At 38.9% G+C, this 23,993-nt stretch overlaps 2 protein-coding genes across 8 annotated transcripts in view; both read right to left on the bottom strand.

Moving 5' to 3' along the window:
- ATP5PF (ATP synthase peripheral stalk subunit F6) overlaps window positions 1-23,993 on the bottom strand; it is a 985,871-nt gene that overhangs the window by 251,249 nt on the left and 710,629 nt on the right. The window lies entirely within an intron of this gene.
- APP (amyloid beta precursor protein) overlaps window positions 1-23,993 on the bottom strand; it is a 286,015-nt gene that overhangs the window by 87,671 nt on the left and 174,351 nt on the right. For 4 of the 6 annotated variants that reach the window (XM_050784744.1, XM_050784745.1, XM_050784746.1 and 1 more), the window contains 2 exons: window positions 7,154-7,287; window positions 713-787 (listed from right to left, as the gene is read on the bottom strand). In XM_050784744.1, coding sequence (XP_050640701.1) covers window positions 713-787; window positions 7,154-7,287 — 209 coding nt within the window. Of the gene's footprint in view, window positions 1-712; window positions 788-7,153; window positions 7,288-22,451; window positions 22,509-23,993 lie in introns of all 6 variants that reach the window. The other 2 variants (XM_050784742.1, XM_050784743.1) reach the window with 1 other exon arrangement.

Raw genomic sequence — 23,993 nt, 5'->3', positions numbered from 1 at the left:
ACACATATGTCCATGGGGACTGAACAAGTAGGATGAAGCAGCAATTTCAAGTCTTCTAAAAAAGACATCCTATTCCATTTTCTTCTAGTGCTAAAAAGTATCCTAAAGACTGCATAGTCATTCCACATTTTGACTAACTCTGCATGTTCTATAGGTTACGTCACTTTTCTGCACTCTCCAATCTACATCAAACCTACTTTTTCATTGAAAATCAGTATTTCATAGGCTCTCTGAAGACCGATTTGACTAATAATAACATTGGATAAATATATGCACTCTTGAAACTCTTATATTAAAAAAAATTCCTCTCTTACTAAAAGTACCTCAAGTAATTGATCATAACAAACTCTTGGTTTACTTAAGGTAATTTTGAGACTGGTTTAAGTCAAAAATTCAAATTCTCATAATTTTTGCAGGAGGGAGAAGCAGCAGAAGATTGTGGGTGACTGAAAAGATGTATGATTAATAAAAAGTAGATTGCAAGTTACAATGTGAGTTTTATGGCAATGAATTATAACTTGAAATAATTGGGAGCAGATATAAGGCAGGATTTAAGCAACTCAATTACTAGACAATGATTAAGAACAGTTCAAGTTCATGGGACTATGAACAATCACGCCTGAGGTGCTGGCAGATGCAGGTAAACCTGCAGACACTCATTAAACAGACTGCTGGCATGTGATGTTTGGTACGAAATGGGTTCAGATTTTACCTGGATAACTGCCTTCTTATCAGCTTTAGGCAAGTTCTTTGCCTGACGTTCTGCCTCTTCCCATTCTCTCATGACCTATAAATTAAGAAAACATTTGAGTTTAAAATCATCAGTTCATCCTTTGAATACAGACTTAATAGGATGGATGATTATGTCTTTCTTCTATTTTTGTCATTTTAGATATTTTAAAAATGTATTACATACCCATTCCTATCTGAATAATATGTGACCTCCCACTAGGATATATACATAATTAATCAGAGCAGTATATTAAACATAAATGTTCACATTTACTGCAGGAATATAGCCTTTTGAGTCAAGGTTGGTCTTTTTTTCCCTAGAACTGAGTGACAGTCATTTTATTTGATGTGAACAAACACCAACTATTCATAGAAGGCATACACTAACTGAACAAGGTCTTCCAATATTTAACTGAAACATGGAAGTTTTACTCTCTTATGAAAGCGACTGAAACCATTTTAAACTATATATTTTGACTTTAAAAGAAAATATGACATTTTGTGTGTGTGTGTGTGTGTGTGTGTGTGTATGTGTGTGTGTGATGAATACAATGCCAAAGAGAAGTATATAATGGGGGAGAAAAAGAAGACCTCTGCTGTCTGATATCCTAAGACCTATCCCCCTTTAAAGAACTGATGGGGAATTAAGGCCCTTTAAGCTTGCCGACCTAAGTCATGAACAGCAAGGATTACTCTAAGTCCTTCCAAAAACTCCAAGAAAACATATAATATTCTGAATGCAGAAAAAATGTATTTTTTAACAAATAGCACTAATTTAGTAACCAACTGCTACGGTTTGAATGTATCCCCTAAAAAGCATGTGTTGGAAACTTAATCCCCAATGCAACAATGTTGAGAGGTGATTCAGTCTCTGTCCTCACGAGTAAATTAGTTTCATTATGGGGAGAGTAGGTTTGTTATTGTGAGAAGTGGGTTGTTATAAAATTGAGTTTTGCGCTCCTCTCGCCCTTCTTCCTTCCACCATAAATGATACAGCATGAAGGTCCTCAACAGATGCCAGCACCATGCTCTTGGACTTCCCCACTTGCAGAACTGAAAGCCGAATTTTAAACTTCTTTTTCTTTACAGATTATCCAGGCTGGGGTATTCTATTATAGCAACACAAACTGACTAAGATACCAGGTGAATGTGTTTTGTAGGAAATCAATGCTTCCTGCATGGATTTCCCTGAGTGAAGTGCACTCATTAACCTGATAAAAAAAGTAAAAGACTGTACCTCTGTATGTTGTTCAAGGTAACCTAGAGCTGCCTTTTCAAGTGTATGACAAGTAGAATTTGTTTAAAGTGCAACTCATAACTGAGCTAGGTAAAATGAAGAAAGAAAGATCAAGGAAAAAAATATTGGCTTGGTGCCAGATGTGTACTTGCATACTCTGTGTACTCCCAAAGTATGAGGAAACTTGATTACTGTATTATAAGAGCCTGTTATTTGTAGGTATTTAGCCCTAAGGAATAGACTCTTCTGACATACTTCAAGACAGGAAAGAAAAAGAGGCTTGGAATAAATAACTACAGATAGAAGACTTCCATGAGACAATACCACATCAAATCACCATGTGGGTTCCTAATTACAGATTTTATTGTCTATTGATATTAATTCTTTGTATATGATAGGCAATTAGCTTCTTCTTGTTGTTTTAGTAAAACTATGGAGAAAACAAGATGGAATAAATATTCCATTATACTTAAAAAGCATATAAAAAATAATCTCAAGGTTTACAGCAAAATTGGGACAAATGCCCTGCTGCAATGAACAAGAATAGAACATGGAAGAAAAGAAACATATTGTCCCATCTGCTTTGGTGCTTCTACCAAGTTAATAAAGGGAACCTGTGGGCAAGGGGGACATGGAAGACCATCTTTGCTTTATAGATGAGATAAGCCTTGCAATATAAATATTTCAATTTCCTGCTTTGGGAATGTTCACAGTGGTTGTACTCTACCCACAATTCTTCAAGCAAGGAATCTCAAAATTAGTTTGAGATAGAAGTTCAATGCTCTACTGCAATGTGAAAACTGATTTCCCATATTACATTTACATTTTTTCCATTTTTACCTTGTACACTCAGAACCTGGACTTTAAGCTTTAAGCTGGAGGCATCCATGAAATAATTGAAGAGATTCATTTAGCTAATGAGTTGCAAATAAGCGTTACTATAAAAATTAACTCAAATTTTGATTTTCAGAACAATTTAAAAATATCCTATACCCCCACAAATAAATAAATCACCTGCACCATCCCACTAAGACTCTACTGCAAATGAATACACACTATATGTAGGCTGAGCATCTCCCTATCAACAGTGAATTTCACTGTGGAACTGATAATAGCATTACTGCTGACCCTGTACTAAGTGCTTTACAACATCTATCTAATTTAACTGATTCCTCACAACAGCTTGTGACTAGCCAGGTTAAGGTACCAGCTCAAGACTATGCAGGTAAAAAAGGGGGAGGAAAGAATATAAACCAAGATCTATGTGGTTCTAAAGATCATGTTTTTGTACCCTATGGTACCCAATTTTCCATTATAAAATAAAAAATTCATTAGGTGAGCTAAGTTTATTTACATTTAGTGACAGGAGAAAAGGGCGCTCTTAAATGTTGCTGCTTATCTGAAAAATAAAAACCTAGGCTGGGTACAGTGGCTCATGCCTGTAATCCCAGCATTTTGGGAGGCCGAGGTGGGTGAAGCACAAGGTCAGGAGATCGAGACCATCCTGGCCAACATGGTGAAACCATGTCTCTACTAAAAATACAAAAATTAGCTGGGCGTGGTGGCATGTGCCTGTAATCCCAGCTACTGGGGAGGCTGAGGCAGGAGAATCGCTCGAACCAGGGAGTCGGAGGTTGCAGTGAGTCTAGATTGTACCACTGCACTCCAGCCCAGCAACAGAGCAAGACTCCATTAAGGAAAGAAGGGAGGGAGGGAGGTAGGAAGGAAGGAAGGAAGGAAGGAAGGAAGAGTTGGGTCAGCTTTCAATTTGAAGGACTTCATTTTAAGCATATACTAAAAGTAGTAAGTTTATAAGTAATAAAAGTGCTCACACATGGTTCAGCTGCTGATTTCTATTGACTAGATGCTAGTCACGACATAGAGCAACAAAAATCTACAGGTTTAGAGTTATATGAAATATTTCATATTATATTTCATATATTTCATATTATTTTCATATAAAATATGAAAAATTGAAATTTGAAAAATATGAAAATATGAAAAATCCCAAAATCCTCTGTATTTATAAGAAAACATATAACAAAAACTACAATAAAACTTATTTAAAAAACTGCACAATTTTTAAAATTTAAAATTCTCAGGACCTGGCCCTTGCAGTGCCTCTATAGATTCTTACAAAGCAATTTTCCACTGCAGGCACAAAGGTATCAATTTCATTTGGATTGATGGATCTTCAAAGACTTGGCTGTTTCATGCAGAGAAAATGACTACTTCTTAGTAGAGATTTAAGAGGCAGGCAAGTTTGAAGTTGAAAAGTCCCTAGATTTCAGCACTACAGATTATCAGATACATACTAATTTCAGGTGTCTCATATGCCTGTGACCACTGGAATCTAGTAGACAACATTCCCTGCTCTGGGATAACATCTCTTAGGTTATATCAGATATATCTGACAACTAAAAGATGAACAAAATCTATCAAAACTCATATGAACTAAGTCACAAGTTAAATAGATGTGCTAAAAGAAAAGTTAAATTATTATTTTATCGAAGACCTGTCATATCTAAAACTAATAGAGAATTTGAAATACGTTTTCTTAATAAGATCAAAAATGACCAAGTTATACTAGGATAAAAAAACCAGGATTAAAAAACCACAAAATTTTAAAAAAATGACTAAGTGGGTCCAAGATAAATGCAAGGTTAGTAAGACTTACATGAACTTAGAGGTACTAAAAGGAGTTTACAATCCAGCTGGAAAGATAACGCAGGTGTGTCGAAAAATCACTAATAAAACCGGAGAGCAAATATTTAGAATTAAATGAAAGGTAAGGGCAATGACTGTCTGTCTCATTCTGAGTATGAAGTGGGGTGTAAGGAATGGGTGAGATGTGCCAATGTGAAGAAGGGTGGGGGGGCATTTCCAGGAGAAGTCAATGCCGAGGACAAAGGGAAGTCCAAGATGAGATGAGCAGATGGTGAGCAGAGTGGCGTGATCAGAACAGCAGTTTAACGCTGTACAGAAGGCAAGGGTAACAGTTGAGAAGGAAGAGGTGGTAGGAAGACCAGAGTCAGGGTACAGCGGTAGGCGCTGAAAATGACAAGCTGAGCATTCGGTGTTTATTTTTGTCATTGTTCTTTTTTTTAAGACTTCATGTGCCCAGAAGTGGATTTGTGAGGGCACAGGAAGCCTCTGAAAGCTTCATAAAGAAGGGAGATAGGAGGACATTTCAGTGGCAATAAGTATGATTCATAGTCCTCCAATGCTTTCGGGACAGTGCCTATGTCTTTCCTAATGAAAAATCTGATTTTTTTGGCATCAGGTGAAAACTCACTAATTCCCTGTGGTTAGCTTTCTAGTTCAATTCGCTGCTAGGTTTTCATCATGGGCAACCACTAGAACTGCACATTATATTCCAGAGCCAAAAGTATAGTGATTATAAGGCGTTTTCCCTCTTTATGTTATTATACCAAAGTAGATCCAAGTATTGTTACTCATCTGAAGGCAAAACAAACCAACAAAAAAACAAAACAAACCAAAACACAGTATCTGTGTTGTACCTTTCTAGACACATTATTAGTTATATGTTTTCAAGTGTAGGTTTTCTTATTATTCAGGTGAGGCCAAGAGGTCAGGAGATGATTATCATGGAAAAGACAGTTTGTTACTCACAGCTCCCAAGAAGCCGGTATATGCCACTACAAGCAGGCTCATACGGGAAGCATCAGGGTTGGTCAGGAGGGGAACACATGAACAAGAGCTCTCTGTGGTTTTCATGGAAAGAATGCGCGAAGCAGGTAGGCACGTTTAGGACTGACTAGTTCAAATAATGGTGATGGGGCATGAGGTTTTCCCTAGTGGTCCGGTACCCGGCTCTGGGGTGATTACAGCAGGTGTATAGTGGCCCAGAGTATAAGAGGTAAGTAAAGAATATGGTTGGGAGTTAGGAGCGTTTGACTGATTGGTTTGCATGTGCAAGACATGCTCAGAGGCCATTCATTTGGCCCTGGCAGGGAGGAATCTTCTGGGGTCAACAGGGACCCAGATCAGAAATTACAGGAAAGCAAGATTAATTGTCTACTAAAGACTGACTATGGTCTTAGAAAATATGCAGCAGTCTCATTCATAAATTGCATTTAATGTCTCTCAACAGACCTTTTAAGTATCTAAGTATGACAAAAATTTCTCCTATCTTCTGATATTTGCCACAGAATATTAACACTAAAAATGAATGGCTTACTTTAACCTGAGATCTTTATTCATTCACTTATATGTCCAACTTTTTTTTTTTTTTCCCCCACATTCACTCCCAGGTTTGTAGACTACAAATTGAAAAAGTGACTGGAAAATAATATGCCCATATTTGTTGACTGAATGAATGAATGAATGAATGAGGAATCTGAGCAAGGGCTAAAATTCTCTGTATTATCAAACTCCAATACAACATCCAGTGCCTGGTAGTAGACATAGCTTAAATTGTAGTTGATAGTATAGATAGTATAGATAGTATATATGGATTAGCCATGTTTTAGACACAAGTTATTTTTCAATTTGCTTAATTAAGGATCTGCTAAAAAAAAAAAAATACCAAACCAAACCAAACCACGGTTTTTTTTTTCCCCCAGCAAAGTATAGTGAAAGCAGTACCGTACTACGAGCAAGAAAGGCCTGGATTCTAAATGTTGTCTCTGGCTCACTGATTTTGCTTTGTGCTAAAATGGGAAGCCACTCTTTGAACCTCTATTCCATTATGTATCACTTAGGAGACTAGATGAAATAATCACTATGGTTCAGCTCAGTTTTAAGTCTCTATGATTCTGTAGACTGTAAACAATGGTAGGTTCACAATTATAACAGTCTGGGATTTAATACAGAAACTCATCTTTACTAAAGAGAAAAATGCTCTTAGATGGATTTTAATTTACAATATGTTGATTACAGGTACTACATATATACAGAATAATAATGCCAAGTACCTTTCTTCACCAGAGAGAATGTTATGGACATCATTTAATTTGTGCTTACAAAATCCAACTATACTTGGATCCTTCTTAGGCAGCATGTTCATGGAGGATGCAAAAAACTCACAAACTGTGCCCACACAGTAAACATTTAAAATTAGAACTCTGCATCTTTAAAGATCTTGATAAAGCCAGCAGGCCCGTGGGGGAGACTGAGGTTTCCTGATATCGTAGGGCTGAATGATGGAAGTGCCAGACTTACCTGGGACATTCTCTCTCGGTGCTTGGCCTCAAGTCTCTCTTTGGCTTTCTGGAAATGGGCGTGTTCATTCTCATCCCCAGGTGTCTCAAGGTACTTGTCAACGGCATCAGGGGTACTGGCTGCTGTTGTAGGAACTATAAAGTAGAAGAGAAGGAGGTTTGAGGAAAAAAACAAAAAAACAAAAAAACACCAACAACAGAATATCCACTTGTTTAAAAGAAAGCCATATTTTCAGTTATTTCTCGGAACAGAGAATTTAGTAAAGCAGCGCATACAAGACGTTAATGCTGTTTAAGAGAACACCATGAGACACTGTGCAGCACAGTAAGGATGTGTTTCATCATTCCCAAGTACAGAATGAAGGAAAAATCTTTAAAATGGTCCACTTTGCAATATAGTATTAGAGTTCTTTACGAAACAAGCATGCAAAGAGCAAAAACAGTTGGTGCTGGATAGACACGTTTTTCCAAATCCCCATGCTTTCCTGAATTCATATTTTGCAGCTCTGAAAGTAAATGATGATATCATCAATATCATACATTCAGACTCCTGCAGAAACCAAAGATAACTGTAATTAGCCTGTTGTAGAATAACTGCACCCCAGAGAAAAGGTAAATTGTATGATGTATTTTAGATAACTTAACTACAAAGACAACCTTTATGAGACAGTATGTGAAACTCCACACACAAAAAAATCAATAAACACATTTTTGAATCACAAAAGGACCTTTCTGCCTTCACAAATTTGACACTAGTCAATGAATTCATTATGCCAGTTGTCAAAAAGTGATTTCTATTTTGAATTCAACCAATACTGCTAAGCAATATTTGAACTGCAACATACACTGCTATATTATGTGAAAACATAAATACCTATAAAATTCAAGAGTACACTATAAAACAAAAATGTCTTAACTCATGAGCCAAGTGAATTATAATACCTATAGAAGCAATTTTCCAAAAGATTAGTAATGACTAGTGAGAATTCAGAGTATTTATGAGCTTAAAAGAAAAAAGGATTTTGACTTAAGAAGAAGCACATTTAACATAAAAAATGAAATGAGATGTTTTCACTATCTTTTTAGGTCAAATCAATTGTTTCATTCAAAAGGTTATTCAAATATCACGAATGTTCCAAGTATTCCTATCAAATTATTAATACTTGTGTATTACATTTGGGATATAATACCTCAAAGAGGACTTGAATGAGAAGAATTTATAGCTAAGTCATTTTGAAACTAAACTTGAAGTTAAATACGTTTTCTACACCCTTCAAGAAAATGTCTGGAATCTTAATCCAAAGTCTTCAAAGATATTAACTAAAACCGGAAGGCTGTTCAATAATTAAACAGTATCTTTCATTTTAAAGAGCAACATTCGTTTTGATTTTTTCCCTCCACTTCAATCCTGATTAATAATCATTTTTCAAAAAATATAAGCAGTTGAGTGTCTATCCAGATGTTGCTTTCAAGTGGAAGGAAGGAGGCAGGGCATATTCCTGGTGCCTTTACACAGCTGCCCCTATCTTCTCTGTAGCAAATGAGGGAGTGGTGTTCCTTCTCACATTGGCAGCAACAGGGAGAAGGAAGGAAGGAAAGAGCCATGTGGGGGCTTTGCAATCAAGCACATTTGGATTTGAATTCCATTTCTTTTTCAGATGGGCTGTGACCTGGGGCAGGAAACTTAAGCACTCCATGTTCCAGTTTCTTTATCAAGTGGTGATAACATGCCACACGATATGATAGGAGTGCTGGGAAAATGAGATACCATACCACATGTAAGTCATCTGGCAGACAGGGTGACACGCGGCAGAGCTCATACATATTAGCGGCCTTGCCTCCTCCTCTGCTTATTACATCCTGCTCAAATCTTAGAGCTAATGCTAACCAAGGGAAAGTTCTGCTACTTTTATTCAAAGCCACTGAAAATGTTTTGGTAGGAGGGCGCAATAATAAAGAAAGAAAGAAAAAAGAAAAGGACAAATTTAAAAATTGAGAAAAAAAACCCAAAAGAAAATATAAACATTAACAAAAAACAAAATAGAACCACTGAAAATGAATTACACACAGGATCACAGAGTGCAACCTACAGGAAAAGTAATATGTATTTTTCAAAAAATGTTAGGGGTAGCCCACATAAAAAAGGTCGAAAGTATCAAAAATAAGTACATTGTTAATTTGTAAGATCGAAACAATAATTTTGAATATTACATCCTTTTCGAAAAAAAGGTAAATGTTTTTCTCCATTGCTTCAAGCAAACCAGTATGCAAGTAGTTTTTTTAACTTAATCATTAAGTCAATGAATCCCAACTTGGAATGAACGTGGTATTTAGCATTCAAAATGTTTCCCCCGCTTCAGTCATTTTCTCACCTTAACTGGTAGAGCTCAAATGAGAACAAGTTAAAGTAAAAGCAGAAAACAAAACAATAACATTATTTTGCATAGCCCAATCTGGCAGAATGACATGTTTAGGCACACCGTATTTTATGTTTGAAACAAATGAAAATGTATAAATATTTGGGGTTATATTCCCTGATGAAGATAGTCATCTGGCTGTAACTGTTATAACTATAACATAAGCACCCCTTTGGAAAACTAGAATCATAAAACTTACTATGTAAAAGGAAGTTTTTTCAGCTCCTATGGTTCGCAAACACTGTCTACTGTATAAAGGAAAGAAGATAGACACTATAATCTGAATCACTATAATCACACTGGCCTAAGTAGAAATGCACGTAGCAATATAATAAGAGAATAACTATGGAACGTGAATGTGCGGTATGTTTAATACGACTGAGGATATTTAAAAGGATAAAAATCTTCTTTTTAGGCACATGGAAATAAATACGAATACTATACTACCAATTTATTCCATTGAATCCAGAAATACTTCTGTGGTAATTAATTTTCCCTGCCAACTTCATTGGGCTACAGGGTGCCCAGATTAAGCATTGTTTCTGAGTGTGTTTGTGAGGGTGCTTCTGGATGAGACTAGCATTGGAACTGGTGCACTCAGTAAAGTAAATCACCCTCTTCAACATGGGCAGGCATCACCCAATCTGCTGAGGGTCTGAAATCAAAAGGGCAGAGGATGGAGCAGTTCATCCTTTTTATTTCCTGGCTGCCTGAGCCAGGATATTGGTCTTCTCTTGCCCCTGGCCTGAAATGTACACCATTGTCTTCCCTGGTTCTCAGGCCTTTAGATTCGGACTAAGTCATACCACCAGCTCTCCTGGGTCTCCAACTTGCAGATAACAGATCATGGAACTTAGCCTCCATGATCATTGTGTGAGCCAATTCTGCATAATCAATCTCTTCCTATACGTATATACCTATTGGTCCTGTTTCTCTGGAGAACCCTGAGCAATACAATTTCTCTTCAAGTAAATGTTTGTTAACGGTCCGGTTACTTCCCATAGTTGAGGAAGCTGTGTCTCTTTTAATCTGTAACTCAAATTTTTATTTTTTCAGCCATTCATACAATCCCCCATCTCAATTAGTGTGAAATTATCCTATATTCATATCAACCAGCAAACCAGATTACTGTCTAGTCAAGCGGAGAAGGATAACATATGCTGATATTGTTAAATGAATTTAATAGTTTATGACTACTGCTCTGCAGCTGCTGAGGAGGAAGGAGAGAGCAATTTTACGGTGGAGTATGTCCAGAGAGCTCGCCTTCTATTTCGTGAATATCCTTATGTCCTAAAGAGATTAAATTCATAGGACTGACTACCATTTTGTGATTACGTCCACAGAAGGCCGGAGACACGTGTGCCCTATGTCCTCGCCCATCAAGGTACTTCCTTTTGGGAAGGGAGTGGGGCTCAAGGAATGTCAGGATGTCACAGGACGTCACAGGACACAGAGGGAACAGGAAGCTGTCTATCAGCAGGTCACTGATATATTTAAGGTACTTAAAACACAGGTCACTGTCACCACTTAGAAAGTGGAAACAAACTGGCTTTGGGAGGGTTTATTTCTGTTTTGCATTTTTAACTATCACAGAGCAGTTTATCCTGCTCACAGACCTCTGAGGTTCCACAGAACCTCTGATAAAGGCTAGGATTTCGGCCGGGTGTGGTGGCTCATGCCTGTAATCCCAGCACTTTGGGAGGCCAAGGTGGGCGGATCACCTGAGGTTGGAAGTTTGAGACCTGCCTGATTAACACGGAGAAACCCTGTCTCTACTTAAAAAAAAAAAAAAAAAAAAAACAACAAAAAACAATTAGCCAGGCTTGGTGGCGCACGCCTGTAGTCCCAGCTACTCTGGAGGCTGAGGCAGGAGAATCACTTGAACCTGGGAGGTGAGCTGAGATCGCGCCACTACACTCCAGCCTGGGCAACAAGAGCAGAACTCCGTCTCAAAAAACCAACAAACTAACTAACTAACTACAGGCTAGGATTTCCATGTTGGTCAAATGATAACAGCCTCTTTTCATTAGAGTCCTCCATGCTAGGCATCTTCTATGTGTTCTCGTTTAATACATGGGAAGAAAAAATTACCCTATTTTATTGTGTAGAGGCAAAACACTGCCATTAAACATACTTATTCGCATCCCTAAACACACACAAATAAAGTTTCTTAAGATTGGGTGAACCATAAAAAGGCTGTAAAGCTAATTTTAGGGCAGTAAAGGGCTAATCCATCCACACGCTGGGGCACTGGAAAGGGTTTTTGTTGTTTTGTTTTGTTAATGAGCAACACAACTTGGCTAAACAACATATGCTTTGTTACGATGGCTTGTTTTCTATGAAACAGCTGTTCCTGCCCCAAACACTATCTGGCAAATGACCTTCAACAGAAGTTGGGTCATAAAGCAGGGATCAAGTGAAAAGAGCCCACAGTGCTGGAATATGGAGGATGGAATACGGAGGACGTTCTGGCCTTAGGCCCCTCCGCCAACCTGGTCACTCATGCCTTCTGCAAGCAAGCTGGCTGGGTATGTTCCCCTTTCCGCGGAAAACGACTTAAAATGAGACAAAACTCAGGGGTCAATATCCTTAGCTCTAGGTTTTGACCTCTAGATGCCTAGACGTTAGCAGCACTACCAACATCACATTCACAAGCTTTTAACTTTTTAAATGACCTTTGTATTTATTTTATTTTAGTCTCCTAACACAGCCTTGTAGACCATGGCAGGCTATTACCTCCCTTCCTTTTAATAGTGATCATGTGTATCTAAACACTCATAACAAATGAAAAAATCTAACTGCAAAAGCAGTTCCAATTCCCAGTGCATTACTGCTTCAAGGTGAACATTTGCTTCCAAATATACAGTGGTATTCTGGATGACTTACGCCTTCTACATAAGCCACATCCTTATTCTTTCCCACAGTGGGAAGTCAGAGGTATCAAAGCGGCTGAGACAGCAGCTCTGACGTGGACAAACTATCCTGCCTTTAGTGAGCCTGTTCATTTTTTTATTTCTCCAGCCCGCCAACATTATAGCCCTTACTATATGTGAGGCACATGGGAGAAACCAATGAGAAAAACATGAAGGCCCTGGTCCTGGTGGCATTATATTCTAGGGACAGAAACAATTACTGCAAGACTTTTTAAAAAGCCAGTAAGTCATACTGTTAATATGTGATTTGTATTATGGAGAAAAAGAGGAAAAAGAAAAATAGAGCAGAGTTCAGAAGGACTGGGAGAGCTGAGGGGAGAGGGGAAAGGTAGACCTCAGTAAGTAAACGACCAGGCAGAGTCTTAAGTGAAGAGGTGACATTCAGATCTTCCCAGCTGGCTGCCGGAAGAACATGGCAGGCAGATGACAAAACTAGCCTGGAAGCCCTAAGAGTTGAGGCTGGCTGGCAAATTCCACGAGACCCGCATGGCCAGAGCTGAAGAAGCAACAGAGGAAGTAGTGGGAGAGGCAGGGAAGAAATGGGGGATATCATGTACAACCTTGAAGCCACAGTAAGGATTCTGAAGGACCAGTGTGGGCTGTTTGAGGGGGAGTATATGTGATGGGGTGTTTTGTTGAAGGATCACTCTGGCTGCTATGGGACAACAGCAGAAGGAAGATCTTTTAAGAGGAGAAGACAGGCTGGGTGCAGTGGCTCACGCCTGTAATCCCAGCACTTTCGGGAGGCTGAGGTGGGCGGATCACCTGAGGTCGGGAGTTTGAGACCAGCCTGACCAACATGGAGCAACCCTATCTCTACTAACAATACTACAATTAGCTGGGCATGGTGGCGGCGCCTGTAATCCCAGCCACTCGAGAGGCTGAGGCAGGAGAATCGCTTGAACCAGGGAGGCGGAGGTTGTGGTGAGCCAACATTGTGCCACTGCACTCCAGCCTGGGCGAAACTCTGTCTCAAAAAAAAAAAAAGAAGACAAAGATGAAGATGACGGTGGCTTGGAGCAGGGTGGCTGTCATAGGAAGTTGTTGTCCTCAGCCCCCTTCCCACACGAGAATGGTCAGATTCCCTTCTTTCTCTCACACCAAAATGCTGTTACCTCAGGGAACTGAGTATGAAAACGGGAGAAACTGCTTCCACATGTGCGTGAGGGCTCCTTTCGATTTTAATACTGATACATGGATGCTTGTCACAATACTGCCACTTCACACTGTAATCTATTCTCAATACCTGCCAGAGCTCTGTTTTCTGGGGCGAAGTAAAATGGCAGGTTAGCTTTCAGTTTATTCACAAACGCTGATGCTGCATGCAACGTTCCTGTCACAAAATGCTCCTCCATCACTGGCGCCAAGACAGCAATGAAACATTTCCATACCTGTGCTTCCTCTGAGGAAACGGTTACCATTTGAAGGGAAGTTACTTCAAAACTGGGTGAAACCTGCTAACATCTTCAGGACGAGGCAGAAATCACTCTCCTAGCCTGTCTGAAGACTCCTTAGAAGATAATCTATTAAGTTGAACTGCACACGCACCGATTTGCTTCATTTTAGTTCCGATTTTATAATCGCTGCAGAGTACTCCCTTTCATATTCATACTAATGTGGTATTTCACATTCAAACAAGAATGTGGGGTCAAAATTAAAGACACTGGGAAAGATTGCCCCTATCATTTTGATATTCATTTGTTTCCTCAGTCTCTGGGGTGACACACAGTTTTACAGTCACAATGGGCTCAGGACACAAAAGAGAAAACAACCCACCTTCAAACAGCAATGACCATGGCCACCTCCAACAGGCCAGAAGGCCCAATGCTTCCCTAAACAAAGGCTTATGAATGGCATTCAGTCGATATATTAATGTTAGATTCTAACAAGAAAATTGGTTTAGTCTCCTTTCATCAGCAGAAAAGCAATTTATCTCTATAGCACTGATAACAGAAGATTAAAACAAATTAAGACCTATATAAATCATTGCCTTATCATTGAAAATGCTATTTGATACAGACCTAGCAAGGTTGTCACTTGAGATGGCTATAATTTAGGAGAGGAGACAAGGGGGATCATTTATATATGGGTGAAATAGAAACCTGTTAGCGTTTATGTGAAAACTTAATCTTGAAACATGGTAGAGCTTTCCGAGTGCCACCCCAACTTAAAAAAAAAGTGTCTCTCCATTTTTCTAATTTTAAAATAGCTAAAACTCCTAACGCATTCTAAATTCAAATATTTATCCTACCCACTAAGTCCAAGATAGAAGAGCCATTTATAACAAGAAAATACAGTTTGTGATCCTCCGGTGTAATATCAGACTCTTTTAAAAACAAAACAACAACAACAAGAAGAAGAAACAAAGGCATTCTCCCCCTAATAAGCCCCTGTATTATAATTTTACAGCCAGTGCAATCATAGTTGGTGGAGAACACTATCAATGCAACGTGTGGACATAAGGTAATAAAAATGTAATCTATGATGTGTTTACTCTAGTCAAGCTACATTTCTTTTTCATGTCCATGGACACATACTGACATGGGAATTTTTTCAAATATATGAACTGAATGTGAAAGAATGAATGCTGGCGTTATTTTTGATTAATGTCTATTCTCTATTCAGCACCACACACTAAAACTTAAAAGCAACCTCAAGTCTGAGTCTAAAAAATATACATGAAGCAATAGCAATAATAACTGGCATTCAGAATGGGTTAACCTTAGGGTATTGTTTTTTGTCAATTTGTCAGAAGCTATTCTTGACTTCATTAATGGAGGCACATAAAGAAATAATCTGTCATAGCTGCTCAACACTCAATAGATGAGTTCAAAAAGTCACAATCTTCAATATTGTCCACTTTCATATAAATAGTAGCAGTAAAAGCAGATGGAACTGTTAACCTCTATGGAGGTCTTAAGGATAAAGTTGATTTCATTTTACCCCAGACTTCCAGAGCAATCTTCTCCTACACTTGTATATTTTACTTTATATTGTTATTTATTTCTATGACATATCTGGGTCTCATTTCATCAATAACATTATCAAGTTATTGAAAGCCAGTACTCAGATTCCTTTGCTGGTGTCCCTCAAAATACCTGGCCTAGCACATCCTGGACTCCAAAATAACTGCTGCACAGTTCACAATTGCAAAGATATGGAACCAACCTAAGGGCCCATCGCCCAATGAGTGATAAAGAAAATGTGGTATATATACTCCATGGAATACTACTGGGCCACAAAAATCACAAAATAAAAGTCTTTTGCAGCAATTTGGATGGAGCTGGAGGCCATTATTCTAAGTGAAGTAATCAGGAATGGAAACACAGTATATATTCACTTATAAATTGGGAGCTAAGCTATGATTATGCAAAGGCATGCAGAGTAGCATAATGGACATTGGAGACTCAGAATGAGGGTGAGTGGGAAGGAGGTGAGGGATAAAAAACTACATATTGGGTACAATGTACACTACTCAGTTAATGGGGACACTAACCTCTCAGACATCACCATCATACACTTCATCCACGTAACCGAAAGCCACTTGTACCCCCAAAGCTATTGGAAAAAAAATTAAAATTAAAATAAAAAAACCTGCTGTATTAAACCAAGGATCGGCTTGCTGGCTACATTTTTTTTTCTTTTCCCTTGAGATAGAGTCTCGCTCTTGTCCCCCAGGCTGGAGTGCAGTGGTGCGATCTCGGCTCACAGCAACCTCCGCCTCCTGGGTTCAAGTGATTCTCCTGCCTCAGCCTCCCGAGTAGCTGGGATTATAGGCGCGCACCACCACATCCACTAATTTTTGTATTTTTAGTAGAGATGGGGTTTTACCATGTTGGCGAGGCTGGTCTCGAACTCCTGACCTCAGGTGATCTGCCTGCCTCGGCCTCCCAAACTGCTGGGATTACAGGCGTGAGCCACTGCACCTGGCTACTGGCTACCTTTATAAAAGTAGTATTATTGGAACACATCCTTGTGTATTTGTTTACTTATTGTCTATTGTTGCTTTCATGCTACCACTGCAGAGTTAAGTAGTTATGACAAACTGCATGACCTACAAAGCCTAAAATCTATAATATGGCCTTGTATGAAAAATATTTGCTGACTGCTTTATTAAACTATCTACTTATCCTCTTCTGGCAAATAGCTAAACAACAGACCACATAAATAACGAGCATTCTTTTACCACAGGTAGAACATCCCTAATCTGAAAATCCGAAATGCTCCAAAATCTGATCTTTTTTGAGTAGCAACACCTTTGTTCTCTCACAGTGCAATGTACACAAACTTTGTTTCATGAACAAAATTAGCAAAAATACTGTATAAGGCCAAGCATGGTGGCTCATGCCTGTAATCAAAGTACTTGGGGAGGCCGAGGCTGGTGGATCACTTCAGGTCAGGAGTTCAAGACCAGCCTGGCCAACATGGTGAAATCCTATCTCTACTAAAAAACACAAAAATTAGCTGTGTGTGGTGGCAGGTGCCTGTGATTACAGCTTCCCCTGAGAGGCTGAGGCAGGGGCATCTCGAACTAGGAGGCAGAGGTTGCAGTGAGCCAAGTTCACGCCACTGTACTCCAGCCTGGGCAACAGAGCGAGACTGTCTCAAAAAAAAAAAAAAAAAAAGAAAAAAAAAGTATAAAATTACCTTCAGACTTTTGTACAAGGTGTACATAAAACATAAATGAATTTCATGTTATCTCATCATGAATACATCAACATTCCCAAATCCAAAATCTGAAGCACCTCTGGTCCCAAGCATTTCAGAGAAGAGATATTTAACCTGTATTCAAAGTAAATGGCCCTTCTTTTTAAAAAATGCTGAGCTGGGCCGGGTGCAGTGGCTCACGTCTGTAATCCCAGCACTTTGGGAGGCCGAGGCGGGCAGATCACGAGGTCAGGAGATCGAGACCATCCTGGCTAACACGGTGAAACCCTGTCTCTACTAAAACTTCAAAAAATTAGCCAGGCGCAGTGGTGGGCGCCTGTAGTCCCAGCTACTCAGGAGGCTGAGGCAGGAGAATGACGTGAACCCGGGAGGCAGAGCTTGCCGTGAGCCGAGATCGTGCCACTGTACTCCAGCCTAGGCGACAGACCGTCTCAAAAAAAAAAAAAAAAAAAAAAAAGCTGAGCTGCTAAGCAATCCAGTTCCTTTAAATTTTAGGGTCATCTCTAATTATTATGGCTTTGAGGAAAAAATCATTTTTCTCATCTAAGCATTTCCAGATACCAAAGATTTGGCTTTTCACACTTGTTAATCTGATAGAATTTACTGGCAATGACGTGACATATAGTTTAATTCACCATCACATCTTTTAATGCTTTAATTGTTCTCCCTCCCTAGGTTGGTTGGGGAGCAAAGTGTAAGCCCAGGTTGTCCAATCTAATTTGGCAGTTTTAGTTCCAATGGTATTGCAGAATGTACTAATGGGAACTAATATTTGCTACTGCACAGTGAAAAGAACAAGAATACTGTGATTAAGAACAATAGTTCGAATTTGGCCAAAGATTAAATGGCCTAGGCATTCAGACTTCTGTCTTATGGCTCCTGTCTTTACAACGACCCTGGGGTTAAGGTGGCATATTCCATTCAAAGGCTGCATGGTGAGTTATCTACGATTTGCAAATTATGAGCTTCTGCAGCAACAAACTTGGAACTTGGGAATGGTTCTTGGGGATGGAACTTGGGGATGGTTCTTGGGGACGGAACTTGGGACCTGATTTGTTAAGTTCCAATTTTTTTCATATTCTCTGGAAGTGTACCAGTCTGCTTCATGTCATCTGGACCATTTTGATGTGCCTAGAAATCAGTATTTTTCCCTCCCTCAATCCTGCATGGGGTCATATCTATAGCTCTGTACACACCCTAAGGCCATAAACATAATCCTAAAGTACAAATAACCTGTGTAGCAAAACTATAGGGCATCTCTACAGATGGTTATGCTCCAGCATATCCTGGGATTCTAGGAAACTAAGATGAAACAGATAGGAGAAACGGTGGGGCATAGGTGAACCATGGACTTCCAACTAAGGGGTTTGCTGGTTTCTCTTCTGCTGCCACAGTAGCTTACATTCGAGCAGAAAAACTACGAGATCTTCAATACTATAGTCAGAACAGCAACAGCAACTTCCACCTTATCTTGCAAATATTGAGAGCTTGGACATTAGTCTAACAAATTCAATTTCAAACGTCTGTTGAGAATCAGAGGATACTGACATTCTAACATTTCAACATGCCCCCAAATTTGTGGAAAGTACACCTGTTTACACCAGGATAGTTCTATCTCTGAGTCAGACGTGGGGAAACTACTACTCCAGAACAGGATTCTCAACCAGAATGTGATTCCCCCGGGCACATTTAGCAAAGTCTAGAGACATTTTTAGTTATCACAGCTGGAGTTGTGTTAATGGCATTTAGTGGGTAGGGGTCAGGGATGCTGCTAAACGCTCTGTATGCATAGGACAGACTCCTAAAATAATTATCTGGATCAAAATGTCAATAGTGCTGTGGTTGAAGAACCTTGGTTTAGTTGTTTGTACCACATGTCAGTGCAAATGAAGGAGCCAGAGATGGGTCACACTTTGGCCAGATCACAGGGTGCAATCTGCTGACTGAAAATCAGCATGATGCTCTTTGAGAGATTAAATGCCATTAAGAAGTTGGTCTGTTTGCCTTTTGGGAACCAATCTGATGGAGACAACACTAGAAAAAATGGTCACACTCTCATATTTGAAATATAAATGAATCAACAAATATTTATATAATTGTATTGTTTACAAATACTACATTTTGAAGGTTAAATGTTAAACTTTTGCACTGTCCTAAACCCAAATGGGCAAGTGCAAAACTAATGTCAGAAATTAACTCAGCTATAAGACTCTTTATCCCAAATGAGAAAGGATTTTTTTTAATGATTTGAATTCCTATGTTCATGAATAAAATGAAAGCTCTCAGCCTTATATTTCTGGTTTAGATTTTCATTTACAATAACAACAACAATAAAATATGTCCCTAAAATTGCAATGCTCAAAATCAGTTTTTATGACAAAAGTTTGAAACCTAGAAATGCTTGATTTGTGGCAAATTATTGTTTTTATAATGCAGACCATCATACATTTTCTCCCTAAGTGTAATCTTACATCAGTTCAACTGAAGAGCTTTTTCTATCTCCTTTCACATTTATTATTTGCCTAGAAGCAGCTTAGACTGAGCAACCTGTAAAACCAACCACCTTTGTGCAGAAATATCACCCAATTAGCCCTAGATTGATGAAGGAGCAAAGTCAAGTCCAAGTGCCCAGTCTAACAGGCTTGCTTACCTTCTAGTTCAGCTCCTTTGCTCTGAATTGAGTCTGCCATCTGCATCTGACCTCCAGATGACCATGACTTTTTCAAATCAAATGTGCAGTTTGCTATAAATAAGACCACATAGCTGCACAGGCTATAAATAACTAGAAATTATATGTTTTCTTCCTTGTCTGTTGGTACTAGTGCTGCTAAACCCCTCACTTGCTGTGATTGAATAGTCTCTGTAGGTAGACAAGAAAATATAGCTGCCCAACTCACTTCATCTTCCTAGAATGGAAAGGTGTCAGGATCCCAAACACACTGCAAGTAGATGAAGAAAATTACTGGGAAGGAGAAAATTACAAAAGAGACTTTCAGTATCTGTTTGGAATGGCGGATGATGAAAGTGGTAGTTATGTGTACTGCATGAAAATAAATTTATCCAACAATGATGCTTGTTTCCATCAGTTATTAAAAATGGAAAAATAGAATTCTTATAAATGCTAAAATGAAACTTAAGAGAAAAATAATCACTGTTTTGTAAAAGAATGGGAAAGACATTTGATTTACTGATGCGTGCTATATTCATGGCATTTAGGAAAAAACGCTAACATTCTTCATCCTCTTTTCACTGTTTGCTGTATTCTTAAAATGTGCTTCTGAATCGCAAATGTGATTTTACCAACCTGCAAAACAATGTCAGAACCAAATGCTTAGCCATTTGGTGTGGAGTGCAGACAAAATGTCATTTGGGTTTCAAGCCTGGTCCTGCCATGTTCGATGGCTTGGGACAAGTCACTAGGCTCTTGAAGCCTCATTTTTTCTCATATGTACAAAAGGAATGAGGAAAACGCCCACAAAGTGTTCTGAAGAAAAATAAATGATCTGTGAAAATGCTTGGTACAATACAACTTACCATGCGTACCTATGTATTATCAATACTACAGTGGACGGGCTAGAGCTTTTTCCTAGTCTGTGTCAACCCACTCGCTGTACTTACACTGTTTTTAGAGAAAAACTCTTTTTTCACAATAGCAAAAGAAATGTGTACATTGCAGCAGTACAAACCACATCCTTCAAAAGTCATACATAACGTGAATTATTCTGAATATTTTATGGAGGCCATTAAAAAGCTTTCCAGTTTAGGATGCAATCTTTTTTAAAATACATAATCACCCGTCTATAATTTATCATCTTTGAAAAAGATAACTGGCTTCATCAATTTTGAGATGAGGGTTTTCTTTTTTTTTTTCAGGATAATGTACATAAATGCTAATTTTAATTATAGAATATCTAAGCTACAACTGAAATTGTGTCTCTGCTTCCAGCAATCATAAGCATAAATGGTATAGATCATCCCTAAGCTAACACTGGATAAATCTATTTCTGGATGGAATCCAAATTCAAATATGAATACTAAAACTACGTTTTAAAACTAAGTTAGGCTGATGGTACAACTGAAATAAAAACAAAACATAAGACACTAAAGGCCTGCAGTGACAGGACAATGCATTTCTTTATAGAAGGCTCTTTCTCTACTTCCTAGTCAGAAGTTGAGAACCTCTAACCTACCACTATGTCTTCCGGGAGAGGAGAAAGAGGGGTTCCTAATGTCTAAAAGTGACCCTTCATGAAGTTGAAACCGGGTCTTACAACACAAATAATTGAAATCTGTGCATACGAATTAGCCCATGTACTACGATACATGAATATTAAGTATTTTTTCTGAGGAAACAAGTTACTCATGCATTATAGTCTCTTGTTAAATCATGGCATCTTGATGTAACTGAGTACTCTATTTTAAAGATCGTTCTTTCTTCCTTTCTTTTCCTTCCAGTTTTAGTAAGGAAATGGTAACCTTTGCTCTCTTTCTTCCCACTAGGCACTCCCGGCACAGCGCTCCCCTTATCTAATTACGCTTATAATTCTTATTAAAATTATTAATGCTTGCTTAGAACTTCCACTGACTGAGTTAGGCACCTGCAGAATTCTCCCTCATCAGGAGATCACCTCAAGGCTGCAGTTAATTTACAACCCGATTGTGCCTGGGATGCACCAGCCCACTTACCGAACTGGATAATAACTCAAGTCTTTGGAACAAGTCCCGTATAGCAGCACCTCCTCACCCCTCCTTCATGCCCTGCATTCCAAGCTTCCCTTTTTAAGCCTTTGTTTTTTAATCCAAAATTTGAGATGGTTGCTTTAACGCAAGAGCCTGGACCATTTCCCCACTGCTAGTTTTGCAAAGTCAAGTCACTTTCCTTCTACTGCACCTAGCCCTTGTTCTTCGGTTCTGCAAGCAGTAAGAAGCGGAGCCTGCTCTCAGTTACACTGATAGCTTTTAGGAAATAAAATAGTTAATGGCAAATACAATACAATGATGTTGTCCCTATAATATTCAATAAAACCGGACTAAATAAAAAGGAAATTGGTCAGAAACAGAAGAAACTTGGTCAATGATGTTCTTAGCCCGACATCTCAAGCTGTCTGGCAAAAATGAGATGTAATTATAAGCAAGGTAATGGGAAGAAACATTTTACTAAGACAGGTGTTCAAGAAATACAAAACCATGCAAAGAAGGTGATGATGCTGGAGTTATGTGAACCAAGCAGCATCCTCCTCCCCTCTTCCCTTCCCTCAGGTGAATGACAATGACAACGTACGTTTAACAGGATCTCGGGTAAGAGGTTCCCGGGTAGTCTTGCGTAAACTTTGGGACACTATGGAAAAAATAAGAGAACATAACTAAAAACAAAAAGAGAAACATGGGAATGATGGCTGAAATGCACAAGAGTCCACTGACAAAAAAACAACCTAACAAACAAAATCACTCCTTAGGTTTGATTCCTCCAACAAAACCAAAATGAACATATTAACATAAGATCTATTTTTGCAAGAAGTTAACATTTGAGAATGCCAGATATCTTGTCTCTGATAATACGTATATCCAAGTAACAACAGGTTTCTTAACAGAAGAGGATTTCTTGCTCCTTCTTTTGTGCCAAATATCCCCAATTCCCTTCGATGCATTTTTTCACAAAAACTCCATTTATTTCACTCATTCACAGAACAGCATGTGGCTCTCAGCTCTGGCTGCTTGCTGAGACTTATACTCTCTATTTATTCTTGTCCACCCATCTAACTGATCTTCAGCCTTTGCTTTCTTCATACATTATTCTGTCACCTATCCCCTCTAAAATCAGGTATAGCTAGCCTTATCTAATACCTCTCTGTTGGGAGCATCTACCTTTTGCAAAAGCCTCAGCGAAGTGTGTGCCACCCAGGACACCTCCATCCAACCTGGACAGGTGCCCACTGCTCGCTCCCAGACCAAACTGATCAAAGGGAGAGAGTGTTAGGGGAAGGGATGGCAGTACTGGGGTGAGGTGGAGAGATAATTTGAATCTCTTGAAGTAAATTCATCATTGCTAATAATTAAAACCAAATAAATTTCTTATTACCAAAAAATAGACATGATATTTCAGAAAATGAATCCACCCAGGGCAAGGGAGAAAAAAGTTGCAAATCTGCCAGGAAACCTCTCCCAGCCGCTAAACCAGTCAGAATCACTGTAACAAAAGGCCTTTGTTCCAAAGGCTGCAGGCAACAGAATTCTCCATTGTGTTCGCAATACCTGACCTAATTGACTGCTTTGTTTGAAACTGAAGAAGGGAGTCATTTGAGCCAGAAGCTGCAATCACCCCATCAGAGCCAGGAAAAAAAACAAAAAAAAAACAAAAAAAAAACTCTTGAGGTTACCAGTTCCTACACCTGTTCACCCATGGGACTGAAGCAGTCATCTCATTCACTGGCGATGGCAGGAGACCAACAGAAGCTTTTCCATTAGATTCCTCTTAGATCCTGAGCTCCTTTACAGTGGAGTGCAGGTCCTTCTGTTGTTTTGCTTAATCCTATGATCTCGCTGGAAAACAATTTATGTAATCCCTAGGAATCTCAGGCAGGAAATGGGGCTGCCACCTTGCAACACAGCGGAGAAAAGGCAGGAGTCTCTCAAAAAAGTAATGCACAGTTACTGAGTTTCGTCTTTAGTTATCAAGTTGAGCTGAATAATTACTTCTTGAGTAGTTCACACTTCCTACTCGTGAACAACAATAAAGAAATAAATAAGCACAATTGGGAATTTCACTTGGAAGTCTGTTAAGGACATGGAAGTCTCATGTCTGGTACTGGACCTCCTGAGAATT

The sequence above is a fragment of the Macaca thibetana genome, chromosome 3, assembly GCF_024542745.1.
Source record: "Macaca thibetana thibetana isolate TM-01 chromosome 3, ASM2454274v1, whole genome shotgun sequence".
NCBI lineage: Eukaryota > Metazoa > Chordata > Mammalia > Primates > Cercopithecidae > Macaca > Macaca thibetana.
Note: the sequence above shows the minus strand (reverse complement) of the source record. Positions and strands in the feature narration are given on the sequence as shown.